Source organism: Grammomys surdaster, unplaced genomic scaffold (assembly GCF_004785775.1).
Source record: "Grammomys surdaster isolate TR1022 unplaced genomic scaffold, NIH_TR_1.0 267, whole genome shotgun sequence".
NCBI classification, from domain to species: Eukaryota; Metazoa; Chordata; class Mammalia; order Rodentia; family Muridae; genus Grammomys; species Grammomys surdaster.
Window position 1 is genome coordinate 2,889,534 of NW_021604708.1, and position 14,727 is coordinate 2,904,260.

At 42.8% G+C, this 14,727-nt stretch overlaps 2 protein-coding genes across 2 annotated transcripts; one reads left to right on the top strand and one right to left on the bottom strand.

The window, feature by feature from the left end:
* Window positions 1–13,156: 13,156 nt before the first annotated feature.
* On the bottom strand, window positions 13,157–13,607 carry LOC114628336 (histone H2A type 4). Its single transcript, XM_028776313.1, has one exon. It carries the CDS (start codon window positions 13,605–13,607, stop codon window positions 13,215–13,217), a length of 393 nt encoding a protein of 130 aa, XP_028632146.1. The 3' UTR covers window positions 13,157–13,214.
* A 268-nt stretch (window positions 13,608–13,875) lies between these two features.
* LOC114628347 (histone H2B type 1-A) lies at window positions 13,876–14,334 on the top strand. The gene has a single exon (XM_028776329.1). The coding sequence runs from the start codon at window positions 13,909–13,911 to the stop codon at window positions 14,290–14,292; it is 384 nt and encodes a 127-aa protein (XP_028632162.1). The 5' UTR covers window positions 13,876–13,908; the 3' UTR covers window positions 14,293–14,334.
* The last annotated feature ends 393 nt before the right edge of the window (window positions 14,335–14,727 follow it).

Below are 14,727 nucleotides of genomic sequence, written 5' to 3' on the forward strand. Positions count from 1 at the left end.
AGAGCAGCCTCTCTAGCAGGAAATTGAGTGGTCTACCAGGGAAAACAACCTGGCTCCAGTCCTTCATAGGGGTGGAGTGAGGGGGTTGGGAATGAGGAAATTGTTACAGCCATAGGGGGCTTACATGCAATTTCCTACTCTCTCTTCCCTCAAATTATCTACTTCAAGCAAGACACATTATTTGAGAAGACAGGTTATCTCTGCAAATTTTCCTTCTGCAATGGCCAATAATGGCTGATGAAGGTCATCTGTAATCTCACAGGAATTCTGCTGTACCACGGTACCTGAAGAGGTGGAGAGTGTCTGATGTCCTGGAGGTGGAGTTACAGGCATCTCTGAGCACCCTTATATAGGTTCTAGAAATATCACTCAGGACCTTTATAAGATCTTTCAACTGCTGAACCTTCATTCCAGTCTCCGAGTTTGGAATTTTATTAAAGATATTTTAAGATCTATTTGTATTTTATTTATGTAGGTGTTTTGCTGGCATATATGTCAGTGTAACTCGTGTGCAGTACCTGCAGAGGCCAGAGTGGGCATCAGATCTCCTGAAGCTGGAGCTACAGGGAGTGGTTAGCCTTCAAGTGGGTGCTGGGATGGGAACCAAGTCTGGGTCCTTTGTAAGAGCAGCAAGTCTTCTTAACTGCCGAGCCACCCCTCCAGCTCTCTAACCATATTTTAATGTGGGCTTAAATTCGTAAGTTAAGAGAAAAAGTGGTGTTCAGCAGAGAGTAAGACACACTGAAGAACACTTTCTTAGGGAAAGTAGCACAAAGTGAGACTTAGTCAGATGTGGGTACAGGCTGATCCCAGAGAGATGAACTAATTAATTTGCTGTATTGGCATCAGCTCTGAATATCTTTTGGGTAGCTCTCTGGTTACATCTCAAAACGTTGCCAAGAAACCCTTTTCCTTCTTTCTCTCTTTTGATAAGAAAGGTGTGTGAGGTGGCTCCAGAGATGCCTAAGATGGAATTATTATCTGATAAAGACAAAATCCATGAGAATTGCACAGGGGTTTAGAACACATCATTTGCTTTGTAGATGAGGTTCTTGTCATGTAGCATTAAAGGCACATTAAGGAAAATCTGTTTTCTTCTGATAGAGAGGATAGATCTCTGGCCTGGATGGAGATCTAATATTTCAACAGAACCAGTCAATCACTGGCTAAGAGACCACATCTCAGGAAGGTAGTTTCACCTCAAGCTATGCTAAAGAGATGGAGGAAATACCAATTCTTTTCATGGGATGACTTCTTCCTCAAGAGACATTCTCTGTTATAGCCATAGAGGAACCTCTGTGAGGTTGTTTTGGGTCTGCCCATACTTCTGACTCTCAAAGAGCTTACCTTTTCCTTTTCCTTTTCTTTTTCTTTTTTTCCTTTGCTTAGCTTTTGTTTCTTTCCTTTGGATTCTGGCTAGGGTCTGTTTGCCTGTTTTAGGCATTTGGTCATTGTCTCTGAAGCTCTCCTTCCCACCATGTGGTATTAATTCCTCGGGTAAGAGGAGAAAGACCACCGACCCAAATCATGGCCAAATTATTTAAAGCAAGCAATTAATTAAAGCAAACCTTTAAAAAAATCACACATATAGTCTGACTTTCCTGAAGGAGGGGGTTTAAAAGGTGAGCATTGGATGTGGAGACAATAAGGTTTTTAGAACTCAAGGTAGAAAGTTTCTAAATGTGGGGTCTGGCAGGCAAATAGGCAGGGTTGCAGAAGCAGAACATAAGCAAAACAAATTGGTCATAATAACCTCCTGAAGCAAAGAGGTAATTGTAAGGTGGTCATAGCAAGGTAGTCATAACAAGGGTGTTGCAACAACAGGTCATCATAGTAACCACCTCAAACAAGGACATGGTTGCCCTTTCCTGGAATAGGCAGTACAGAACCATTTGTAGTTAAGGTTACAGGAAATTCATAGCCCAATACTTGAGAAACAGATTTAATCAGAAACAGAAATGAGCCTAGTTTGTTTTTGTTATAACTTTCAAACCCAAGATAGAGGCAGGATGCTTCATCAGCAGCTGACCTTTATGTTAGCTTAGTTCAAATGGCATGGCTTTCTCTTTCCCTCTCCCCATTTCCATCTTCCAGGCAGCTATTGAGATTGAGGCTTACATGCAGCTTGCCTTCTTTGGAGTTTTTCTTTTAAACAATAAGAAAATTGTCCTGAAGTTGGTTGTTTCTTCTTCTTTCTTTGTCCTACTCACCCTCATTCTCATCCTCCTTCTCTTCTTTTTCTTCAACTTCTTTTTCTTCAACTTTTTATTAACTAAGACAGGGGACTCCAGTTTTCCCAGTAACATGTACTCGAGATAGGACTCAGGAAAAAAAAAAAAGGTTTGGTAACAGTGATACCCTAGAAAATCACAAGTTTGTGGCCATGGCTGGGAATGGAGAAGAGACTTGAAAGCTGTCAACAGTGCTGGTGGTCTTGCTGTCAATGGTGCTGACGTTCTTGCTACACTTATTCTAAAAGGCTTCAAGCAGGTGCCTAAGTGGACTATTTTTCCTTTTCATGTTCCCCAAATTTTTCTGGCCTTTCTATCCTGCCTCACAGTCAGGGACATAATGTATCCACAAGAGTTGTGTGAAATGCTTGATCCAAGGCACAGAGAATGCTGAGTTTCCAGTGCAAATGTGTATGGATGTACACAGGAGGGGTTATAAGCATCTGAGAGGAAAGTCATATCAGATGGAGGGCCTTGTAGTTCACCATCAAATATACCTGTGACCTGCCCAACAACTTGATTTGAAAGTTAAGTTTGGTGCTTCTGAGAGAAAATGAACATTTTCCTTCAAAGGGACAGACTGGTGTATTTTCAGATGAGATGATGTGAGATCAAGGGCCAGACTTGCTTCTCAGGAATCTGGGTCAGGGTGCAGAACAACCAAGGCTGTTATGAATTAATATGGTGAAATTTGGCCAACGGTGTCTGAGGAGGTTCATGATGTTTTTTTCTTCATAATTTTTCTACAATAACACATTTTACAAAAAAGGACAGAGATGGAAATTGACTTCTGAAATAGAAACTTTACTTCTACTCATCTATTCCAAGGGGAGAAAATCAAACACATTTCTCTGTAAAAAGAAGTTTGTTTTAGTACTATGTATAATTGGAAATCCTCTTCCAAACCCTTAAATGCCCAGTGGTAAGGAAATTACTAAGTAACAGGTGGGGACCAAGGCTATCTGTATGGTACAGGCATCCCAGAAGGGATGATTTCAAAGCTATCATCAAAGGAAGATTCTGTAGCATCACTGTGCTGGGGAAGGATAGGTTTATGGTTTTTATATTTCATAGCTGGAGAGGTGGCTCAGTGAATAAGAACGCTGACAGCTCTTTCAGAGGACCTGTCAATTCCCAGCCTACCTGGCAGCTCACTACTGCTTATAACTACTGACCCCTGGAATGTGCAGTGCCCTCTTCTGGCCTATGCAGGTACAAAGTTGTTAAGTTTCAAACAAGCAGCAGAAATGTCTATTTAACATATCAAAGCAGATCTGGCCTCCAGGTTCTCCCAGCATCTCTCAGTCCCTACTTGTTACAGTGTATGACTAGCACATTCTGCCTTCTACCCTGAACTCCCCTGCCCAGGGGCTGGGCTGTCCTTCCTCCAGAGGCTCTTTCCTAGGTAATTCAGACATTTTGGTTACCTGTCCTCTTTTGCCCCTTTTGTACCTTTGGCCTCCTGGCTGCTGTACTTCCCTGTCTCCCTTCTCTTTCCACCCTCTCCCCGCATGATTCAGGGTCATGACCACTCTGGATACTCCCAGATATGTCTACCTCTGGCTATGCTCTACCACATACCTATAATAAACTTTCTCCTTCACCATAGCTAGGAACAGTCATATCTTCTCCTTTCTGTTTTATTCTGTTTTTCATTCATGGGTACCCTGTGGCAAACAGACATACATGCAGCCAAAATACCCATACCCATAACAAATTGAGTAAAAAAAAAAAAGATTAAAAAATTATGTCTTGGACATCAAATTTCAGCAATACTCATCTGACATTTTCAGGTAATCTAGGACATTTCCTAAATGTTCCTGGTCATCAAAACAACCTAAAGCACTTTTTGTTAGGAAAAAAGTCCTCTTGTGAAAGTTTTTGTAGGTCAAGACCAGTCTGAAATTTATTCAGAATTAGGAGCCAGGGAATTCTATAACTTAACAAATTTGGGAAACACTGATTCAAAGTCTACCAATAAAGGTCTCCTGAAGTCTGGGGGTGAAATGGTATCTCTTGGTATTCATTCCTTTGCAGCTCCCCCCCACACCCCTACAGTGGTGGCAAGGTGGGTCTGAAAGCACAGTTTCTTACTTCAGAGATGAATTTAGCAAAGACCCAAAGCTTCCATCTTGAACATACTGTCTTGTTTTCTTAAAGGGCTTGCCCTTGGGAAACCAGCTGCATGTTGGGATCAGCCCTAGAGAGAGCCAGATAGCAAGACTGGAAGTTTCTGCTCATGGTCACACCTGTGAGCTTAGAAACATATCTCCAGGCACATGATCATTTAACAGGCTGCCACCTGGGTAGATAATATGAGTTCAACCTCAGGAGAGACCCTGAACCAAATCACCTAGAAAAGATGTCCCCGAATTCTTAAGATAGCAAATTTGCTGTTTAAGTTACTAACAACTGACTGGAACTCCAGTGGGAAAGGTGGATGGAGAACAGGATCAATGCTGAGCTATTTGCTTTGGATTGCTCTGAACAAGGAGTGTTCTCTGCACTTTCTGCACTGATCCCATCCCCACACTGCTGTCAGGCATAGCTGTAGTACTGATCACTATCCCAATGGACAGATCTTCGTTTGTACTTATGTTGTATTTCTAGAATATCAGATAGAATCAGAAAAAGAATCATCTCCCAGCAAAGGATGTCACCATTAGGTGGATGGTTCTCTGTGGAGGGAGGCTGTCCTGTGTACTGTAAGATGCGAGGGATACCCTTTTCTGTATCTCAGAAAGGTCAGCACCACCACCAAGTTTGAATAATTGATAATGTCTCTAGTTGTCTGCTGGGGATCAGGCTTACACTGGGCTGATGATCGCTGTTCTAGGTGAAGAAAATACCAGCACATCTGTTCATGACTTTGATTTGATCTTAGGAACTCCATGAGGTAGGAATGGCAAGGGAGGCTCTGAGACACAGAGAGGTCTGTGTCCAAACCACCCAGCTGAAAAGTAGACAAGGCAGATTTCTAACCAGGTCTGTCTGAATCCTGTGCTCACAGAAGGGAGAGCAAAACCAGCACAGGGTCTGTGTGGATTTATGGGCGGCCTGTGGAGCTGTTGGCACTCTCATCCTTGATTTGTATCTTTCCTACTCACAGATACTGAAGTTGAAATGCAGTTTGAAACCTTGAGCACTGATTTCTAATTTTCTCTCTAGACTCATTCAATGAGATCTGTAGAATCTGACTATGCAGTTTCTCCAGCATCAGTGCAGAAACTGGGTAATGATCACTTTTCACATGCAGTGCCTGCTGGGCTCCCCTGGTGTCAGCTGTGATTATATTTGACTTCAATTCAGTGCATGTGTAACCATGCTTCAGATTACTAAGGAATTTGATCCTTGGTACATACATGTACACAGGAGCATGCACACGCACACACACAAACACACAGACAAATACACACACACCACCTACTCCACACAGTCTAACTATTCAACTGCTCTGTAAGACTCTTGTATTCAGAATTTATAACTATTCCTAGGAAGGCTTACTGTGGCTTGTGCATTTTTAATGCTGAAAAGCAACAAAAGTGAAATTATTGTTTGTATTTTTAAAAATTTTAATAATTATGTGATATGAAGAGAAACCAGATACTGTTTAAAATTTTGAATAGACCCATTTTGTAAGATAGCTGTAACTGGTACATGTATGTACACATATATACCTCACATACAAACATATAAATCACACATAAATCACACATACAAATATATAAAGTACACATGCAAATTACACACATATGTAGATATACTCACATAAGCCACATGGATCACACATACAAACTTAGACCAGATACCTGCAAACTACACACGCATCACACACACACTACATGCTCTCACATATACAAACACTATGGCATACACAAACAACACATATACATCACACTCTACATATTCACAAACACAGAAAAACACTATACACACATACACATAATACACACTCACAAACTACATAGTTATACACACATATCACACACTAATATACACATACCATATACTCACACACATACACATATACTACACACTTAATATACACACTATACAAATCCTACATGCCACATACACTACATACATACTATATACACCACACAAATCACACATATAATGCACCACATTCACCACACACTCATACCACCCACACATACATCAATACCACACACTCACATATCACATATATGTTAAATCTCAGAGTTTGTGAAGTAACGTACTTTGTTCTCCCCACCCCTCTCTCTCTGGATCACCTATGTTAGGTTAGTGTTACAACAGAGCTACATCTCCTGCCCAATTTGCATATTGTGTAGTTAGTGAGGGTCTCACTAAGCTGCCCAGGTGGCCTTGAACATATGTATGGTCCTCCCTCATTAGCTCTGGAGCAGCAGGGATAGAGAGCAGAATTATGAGGTCAGATGCTGTTATCAGCCTTGGTGTGTGGTGGAGAAAGGAGAAAGGAAATGGAGGTTAAATACGTGCAAGGTGTATGTTACACATGTGTGAAAGTCATAATAAAACCTTACCTTTATCTTAAATTTTAAAACTTGGAAAATAGTGCTGGGAAAGCTGGTCAGTGGGAAGTGCCTGCCTAGCACGTCCATGGCTTGTGGATAAGGCCCAGAGTGGACAGGGAAATCAAAGATAAATTGTATCTGTTCAAAAAGAAAACAAAGAAAACTGTGAAATGCATTAGGTCATATGAGGATGGAGAGAGGCCACTGCCCAGCACTTGGTAACCTTAAGGAGAGTCACTGAGACAACCCCGCTATGCATTAAAGAATCAAGATGAAAAAATGCCTCCTGCTCTCCCCCACTAGTCACTGACACACTTTCACAGACTGCAAACATCCGGACGCCTTCGTTCTGCCTTGGCTGTTATTTCTGTGATCCCTTTGATAAGATTCCTTTTCCTTCATCTGTCCCCACCTTCTTCCTTCTCTCCTCCTTTCTCCCTCCTTCACTCTTCCTCTTTCCTTTCTCTCTTAAATGTCTAAGATGCTCCGTGCATTGTGGCAGGCAGAGGCCATATTTTATTATTACCATTCATATTTCTGTGGTTTGTTCATTAACATACATAATCAAAGTGAGCTTGATTGTACCTGAAGCTGTATGTCAGAATCTTTTAAAGCACATTTTTAAAAGGACACACATATACCACAGAAATGATAAAACACGATATGCCTTTGACTGTTCCTAATGAGTGGTTTCTGAGTGAGCCTACGGCTCACAGCCTTGGGACTGAATTGCAACTTTCCCTCTGGTCAAATATCTCTGATTTCCTCCTCCATTCTGGAACCACATGGTTGCCATGGAAACTGTTTCTCACACAACTACTCTGTCTGGATGAGCAGAATGCAAAACCTAACAAACAGGACTAATCTAGAAACTTCCCAGGATTTTAAAGGCTACAACTAAGAAAAAGGCCATTGTGAAAGTAACTTTAATTCTCCTGATCCAATTGTCATCTCCGAGGTTTGCAGCCTCCATTTGCTAACTTAGGCTTGATCCTGGAAGCTTCCAGCTTCTGTCTAGCCTCTGTCCAATCTAACAATTCTAGGCCTAGAATGTTCTCAGCCTCTGAGACTTACTGCTGAATAAGCTCAATCTCTCAAGTTCTTTCTGAACTCTGGCTGTCTGGTTCTGGCTCAAACTCCTCTCCCAGGTGACTAATTACATCTGGTTTCTCTCAGTTCTCTGAATTGCTATGCTTGGCCTGATACTAACTTTAGCAATCTTTCTTAATCTTCTGGCTCTTCATTGTCTGGTTCCTTTTGTCTTCACCTGTGTCTAGCTTGTTCTCTCTTCAACCTGTCTCTGTAAAGCTCTCATGGTAAAACTGCCTCCTCCCTCTCTGTGCTGCTCTACTCTCACCCTCAACTCCACTGTGATGAGTCCATGAACTCTACTGAACCCTCTTTCTTCCTGTACTGTCTCTCCCTTAAGTAGCTTCCCAATCCTCTCTCTTCTTGGAAGAGTTGGGCATATCCTATCCCGTCAAATCTTTCTGACTTGTCATTTTCTCTGCCACTCAGTTAGACATCACTTTCAAACATGGGTGCTTCCTTCTGCAAACTAAATTTACCTTCATTGTTTGGGATTACAAGTGTGTACTAAGAGTGTGGCTATATTCCAGCCAGAGTGAGTAAAGATGTGTGCTAAGTGCTGAGTCACACCACAACTAGAAACAGGTTCAAATATCCTGTAACAGGCCGTTCTTGTTCTCCAATGATTTAAACAATGGATATAAAATTGCTACATCACATACAGCAGCAATATAACATAAAATTCCAACATAACAAACATTTAACTAGAACACTTGTTTGTGCAACAAGTAGTTGCTAATTAAAGAACAGTGGGAGAGACAAACTAAGGCAAGGAGACACAGGTGGATACGGTGAAGATGATATCCAGATAGTAGAACCCAGTACCAAAGGGCCAGAGATTTAGGAATTGCTTTTGACACGTAAGTTGTACTTTATTGAGTTTTTAACATACAAATGTATAATGGGGTAGTTATCTTTAAGTAAGACAGATATTTTAAAATACACATTCATCACAGATGTGTCCATTTCTGCCTCGGAAGTATTTTTTAAAAGATGTATTTCCATCGTCAACATAAGAAAGAATTAGTACAACTTCCAAGAAACTTTTATTAAATAATGATTTCCTTAAATTATTTCCACTGCATAATATTATCCTTGATATTAATATTACAAAATAAGTGATAGATGGTGATTTTTTTTTTTTACCTGAAATGTATCTTTTCCACCCTTTTCTTCCAAACCTTCTGGACCAACAAGTTTTAAGCACGGAATTTACAAACAGAACACAGTTGTCTTCCATTTTGATCCAAATAGTGTATTGAAATGGCATGGGAATATACATTTCCATTCCAAAATAAGAAAAGGAGCATATTTAGCAAATACTGGACCAAAGTAAGTTGGAAAGCCATCAGGGCACACTCCAGATGCCCAGTGACGTCAGAGGAGTTATTAGATGGCTCTTCATATCTCCCACCCCTTCCAGCTTTGTTGACTGCAACACAGTTCTCCATCTTGATCTGGTTCCATGTTCTGTCTGCAGCTTTCCTTGGCAGGTGCCCATGGCCTGGCATCTCTATTATCTTGTAGTCTCTAATGCAATCTAGGCTTCACTTTCTTCACTCAGTGGCCTTTCTGGACCCCCATGCAGGGTCTGTCATGTCACATGCTTAGCTTCAGCAGCTTTCCTTAACTGCACAAGAAGATTCCACAATGCCTTTACACTGATTTTTTTTCTTAATAAATCCAAAGCTGTTGAATTGTTGCCTGCTGGAACCTGGCTCAGTCCTGAAATTACATTTTCATAAGATTTCCATTCAGCCTCAGACCTCTCTTTAAACTTCTCACCTCCTGAGCTCCAGCATCACATTCCCTGATGCTCTTTTTCACAATCAATACTAAGTTGTCACAAAATCTCTGTTACTGACATTACCCCAAAAACTCTTCACCTCCTATCTCAGATCCAAAAGGACATGGCATATATTCACTAATAAGTAGATATCAGCCAAAAAAGTACAGCATACCCAGGATACAATCCACAGAACTCAAGAAAGTTGACAAGCTGAAGAGTCCAAATGAGGAAGTTTGGGAGGGAGAAGAAAGCAGAGGGCAGAGGGAGGGAGGGAGGAAGGAAACAGGGTTGGAGAGGGGAGGAGGAGGGAAAGGGAAAAGGGGAACATGATCAGGTACTGGTGGGGGGTGGGGACCAGGAGTGAAGTACTGGAGGACTAGCATAATGTATAGAAATATGCAACCTCAGGAGGTGGGAGGTTGGGGAACCTTCTAGAATGTACCAGAGACCTGAGAGGTGAGAGAATTTCAGGACTCAAAGGGAAGGACCTTAGATGAAATGCCTTACAGAGAGGAAACTTGCAGAATCCACCTCCAGTAGAAAGACAGGGCATCAAGTGAGGGATGGGGTTGCCATCCCACAGTCAAAAACTCTGACCCAGAATTGTTCTTGTCTAAAAGAACTTCAGGGACAAAAATGAAGAAGAGATGAGGGAAAGAAGGTCCAGTGACAGGCCCAACTTGGGATCCACCTTAAGAGGAAGCTCCAAGGCCTGACATTATTACAGATGCTATGGTGTGCTTACAGACAGGAGCCTAGTATGGCTGCCCTCCTAGAGGCCCAACAAGCAGCTGACTGAGACAGATGCAGATACTTACACTCAACCAATGGACTGAAGTCAGGGACCCCCTGTGGTTGAATTAGGAAAAGGCTGGAAGAAGTTGAGGAGGAGGGCAACCCCAAAGGAAGACCAGAAGTCTCAACAAACCTGGACCCCTAAGATCTCTCATATACTGAGTCACCAACCAGAGAGCATGCACTAGCTGGTCAGAGGCCCCCAACACATAGACAGCAGAAGACTGCCTGGTCTGGCCTCACTGAGAGAAGATGCACCTAACCCTCGAGAGACTTGAGGCCCCAGGGAATGGGGAGGCCTGGCGGGGAACAGGTGTGTGTGTGTGTGTGTGTGTGTGTGCGTGTGTGTGTCTGTGTGTGTGTGGGGGCATCCTTTTGGAGACGGGGGAGGAGGAATGGGATGAGGAACTGTTAGAGGGCAGAGTGGGAGGGCATAACGACTGAACAACAAAAAAAAGATATCTAAAGATAACAAAATAACAACCAACCAATCAACCAACCAACCAACCAACCAACCAACCAACCAACCAACCCACAAACTCTTCACCTCAAACATATTTTTAGTCCATTTTAATAGCCTCCAAAACTGGTTATGGTAGTGAACTTGTGTAAAGCAGCTCTTAGCAGGCTGGGGAAGGAGAAGTCAGTTCGAGGTCAGCTCTGACTACACAGGGAGATCTGTCCTAATTTTAAAATGTCATTCTCACGCAAAAAAAAAAAAAAAAAAATATTGAGGACAGCACTTTGAGATTTATTTTGCCTAATAACTTGAAGATAGTATTTAACCATTCTGACTTCAGTGGTACCTAATAAGAAATCCATGAATTTTCAGAGGAGACAAAACTACCTTTTCTCTAAGATTTTTTTATTTGGTCTCAAAAAATGTCACAAACTAAATGAATAGTAAAAATATGCATGAGTACATTTACCATAAATGATATGGAACATAATGGCTAAAAAGTAGCCCCATTTCAAACTGAATTTCAAGCTAAGTTATTGTGTAAAAAAGAAAAAACTGGGAGTTAGCAGGACCTTATTCTTAGCCTAAGGATTGTTAACTACAGGCTGCCTAAACCGTGACTCTAAGGCAAGTCTCATTAGCAATTGAATCTGGACAACCATCTGAAGAGGAGACTGATCTTAGAGCTGCTTCATCGCCCAAACTGGTTTTCCCTTCCGATTACTGTGTAATCGTTACCCTAAAATATTAACCAGACACTCATTCTGCTTCTGTAATCTCAGCTAACTTCTTCTTGTTCAGGGGCAGGGGAGAGGTAAGTGTCTCATGTAGCAGAAGAATCCCCAGAGTTAAGACAGCTGTGGTTTGTGCAGCAGCTCTCCTATTGGCAAAGGAGGCTACTGTCACAACATTATAAATAAAATAAACTTGTTTTTATCTTTTAAATTGAAGTTTTGTGTTGCAGGATGTTTTATCATACTGTGATCCTTGAGATTGTTATTTACTGAAAAAACCTGTTTCTAGTTGTGGTGTGGCTCAGCCCTGGCTGGGATACAGACAGGTCCTTAGTATAACACCTTTAATCCCAAAACAATGAAGGTAAAGTTAGTTTGTAGAAGGAAGCACTTGTGTTTGAAAGTGATGTCTAGTTGAGTGGCAGGCCAAGTGGTGAGAAATATTTGATAGAATAGGATATGCCCAACTCTCCCAAGAAGAGAAGAAAGGGGCAGAGAGAAGAAATGAAACAGTTTTACTGGGAGAGTTTTAGAGAGATGGACTGAAGAGCGAACAAGTTAGACACAGGTGAAGACAGAATGAGCCAGAAAATTGAAGAGCCAGAAGATTAGAACAGATTGCCAAATTAGGATGAGGCCAAGCAGAGCATTCAGTGAGAAACTGAGAGACTGAATCAGTCAGTTTGGAGACTAGTTTGAGCCAGAACAGCTGAGTTGAATCAGCCAGCCAGAGAGAACTAGAAAGGGTAAGCTTATTCAGCAGTAAGTCTCAGAGGCTGAGAACATTCTAGGCCTTGATGAGATTGTACCGAGGCTAGAAGCTTCCAGAGCTAGGCCTAGGTTAGCAGATGGATGCAGTAAGCATTTACAAAATGAATAACTCAGATGGTTCTATTTTCTAGCTAAAAACTTAAAAATGCCCATTCCTGGATTTCAAAAAATTATGACAATTGGGCTGGACAGATGACATATTTAAAAACTTGCTACTTTTACAGAAGATCTAAGGTTAGTTCCTAGTATTCCTATGGCAGCTCCCAATGGCCAGTTGCTCCAGTTCTAAGGCATCCAACCCTGTACCTGTCCTGTGTAGAGGATACTGCATGCAAACATTCATAAAAACTAAATTGATAAGCCTTTTACTTCAGCCAACTGACACGAGTAACTCATTTTTCCAAATGAATTTGTTTGACCAACACTCTAGACTTCCTACACGTTTTGTAGCACTGATACACTATTTTTTAAAAGCACTTTTGAGAAGTTGCATAACTAGATCATCCTGTACTACTTTCACCTAGGAAGCAGCTGAATTAATGGCTTACTTTTAACTCAGTGACACCCCAAGTCGCTGAAACAGCACTACAGCACTACATTCACGCTACCCTAAATACCTCTACTTCCCTCTCCGTGAAGGTTTTACCACTGTCAAGAGTTAATAACGTTAACAGCTGGGTGAGGTCCAAATGAAGCCCGAAATTGACCGTCATTGGTTATACCTGTTCAGGAGAAAAACTGTCATGCACAGCTTTTCGTGAAAATGAAGGTGGCTCTGAAAAGAGCCTTTTTGTTTTAAGTTGTTAGCTGCTGTCACTTGTGCGGGAGTCACTTGGTCTGGGACTTGTGGTGGCTCTCGGTCTTCTTGGGCAGCAGCACGGCCTGGATGTTGGGCAGGACGCCGCCCTGCGCGATGGTCACGCGGCCCAGCAGCTTGTTGAGCTCCTCGTCGTTGCGGATGGCCAGCTGCAGGTGGCGCGGGATGATGCGCGTCTTCTTGTTGTCGCGGGCAGCGTTGCCCGCCAGCTCCAGGATCTCGGCCGTCAGGTACTCCAGCACCGCTGCCAGGTACACTGGTGTGCCGGCCCCAATGCGCTCTGCATAGTTCCCTTGGCGAAGAAGCCGGTGCACGCGGCCCACGGGGAACTGCAAACCTGCTCTGAAAGAGCGGGACTTGGCTTTGGCACGAGCCTTGCCACCCTGCTTTGCACGGCCAGACATGATTCTTCAAAAGCCTTGACGCCGTCAACGAGGCAGCGCGTCCACGCCTATTTATAGTCTAATGGCAGATTACACTAACCACCTGATTGGCTGATTGATGATGGATTAACCAATCAGAAAGCACTACTTGAATCCCCTTATTTGCATGCACTGAGTATTTATTATCCAATCAGATTATGCGTGTCCATACGTCATACAAGGTCTACGCCTATAAATACCACTCTCTTGCACCTCAAGCGGTGTGCTTTCTCAGCAGTTGGAACTGTTTTGAGACGTAGGAGTGGAAAAGGTTATTTTCGCGATGCCGGAGGTGTCGGCAAAGGGCACTACTATTTCTAAAAAAGGTTTCAAGAAAGCGGTCACCAAGACCCAGAAGAAGGAGGGCCGGAAACGTAAGAGATGTCGCAAGGAGAGCTACTCCATCTACATCTATAAGGTGCTGAAACAAGTGCACCCCGACACCGGCATCTCCTCCAAGGCCATGAGCATCATGAACTCCTTCGTCAACGACATCTTCGAGCGCATAGCTGGCGAGGCGTCGCGCCTGGCGCATTACAACAAGCGCTCGACCATCACGTCCCGGGAGATCCAGACGGCCGTGCGCCTGCTGCTGCCCGGGGAGCTGGCCAAGCACGCCGTGTCCGAGGGCACCAAGGCCGTCACCAAGTACACCAGCTCCAAGTGAGCAACCAGAACTCACAACAAACCCAAAGGCTCTTTTAAGAGCCACCCACCTCTTCTGTTAAAGAGCTGTGCTTACTTGCTGGTCTTAAACTGTGGTTGGGCATCGGGCTCTTGACTAGCAGCACCTGGTCCAGCATGTATTTAGGGCCCGAGTCCCGCCATCCGAACAGCTTTTCAAATGTGGCTTTTAGAGAACTACCTAACACCCAAGTAATTCAGCGCCTGAAGCACTCCCTGGCCTGATGTCTTTGTAGTGAGGGTGTCAGGTGTTAGTTTAGTTGGAAATACAACAGTCGATAGGACTGTCTTGTCTCAAATGTTTCATAGTGTAATATGTTATTAGCCTTAGTCAACTGACAAACGGTAATAACGGCATTTCATGCTCCTGTCAAAATGGCAGCTTCAGCGTACGCTTTTGGGTGACGCCCTCTCTAGT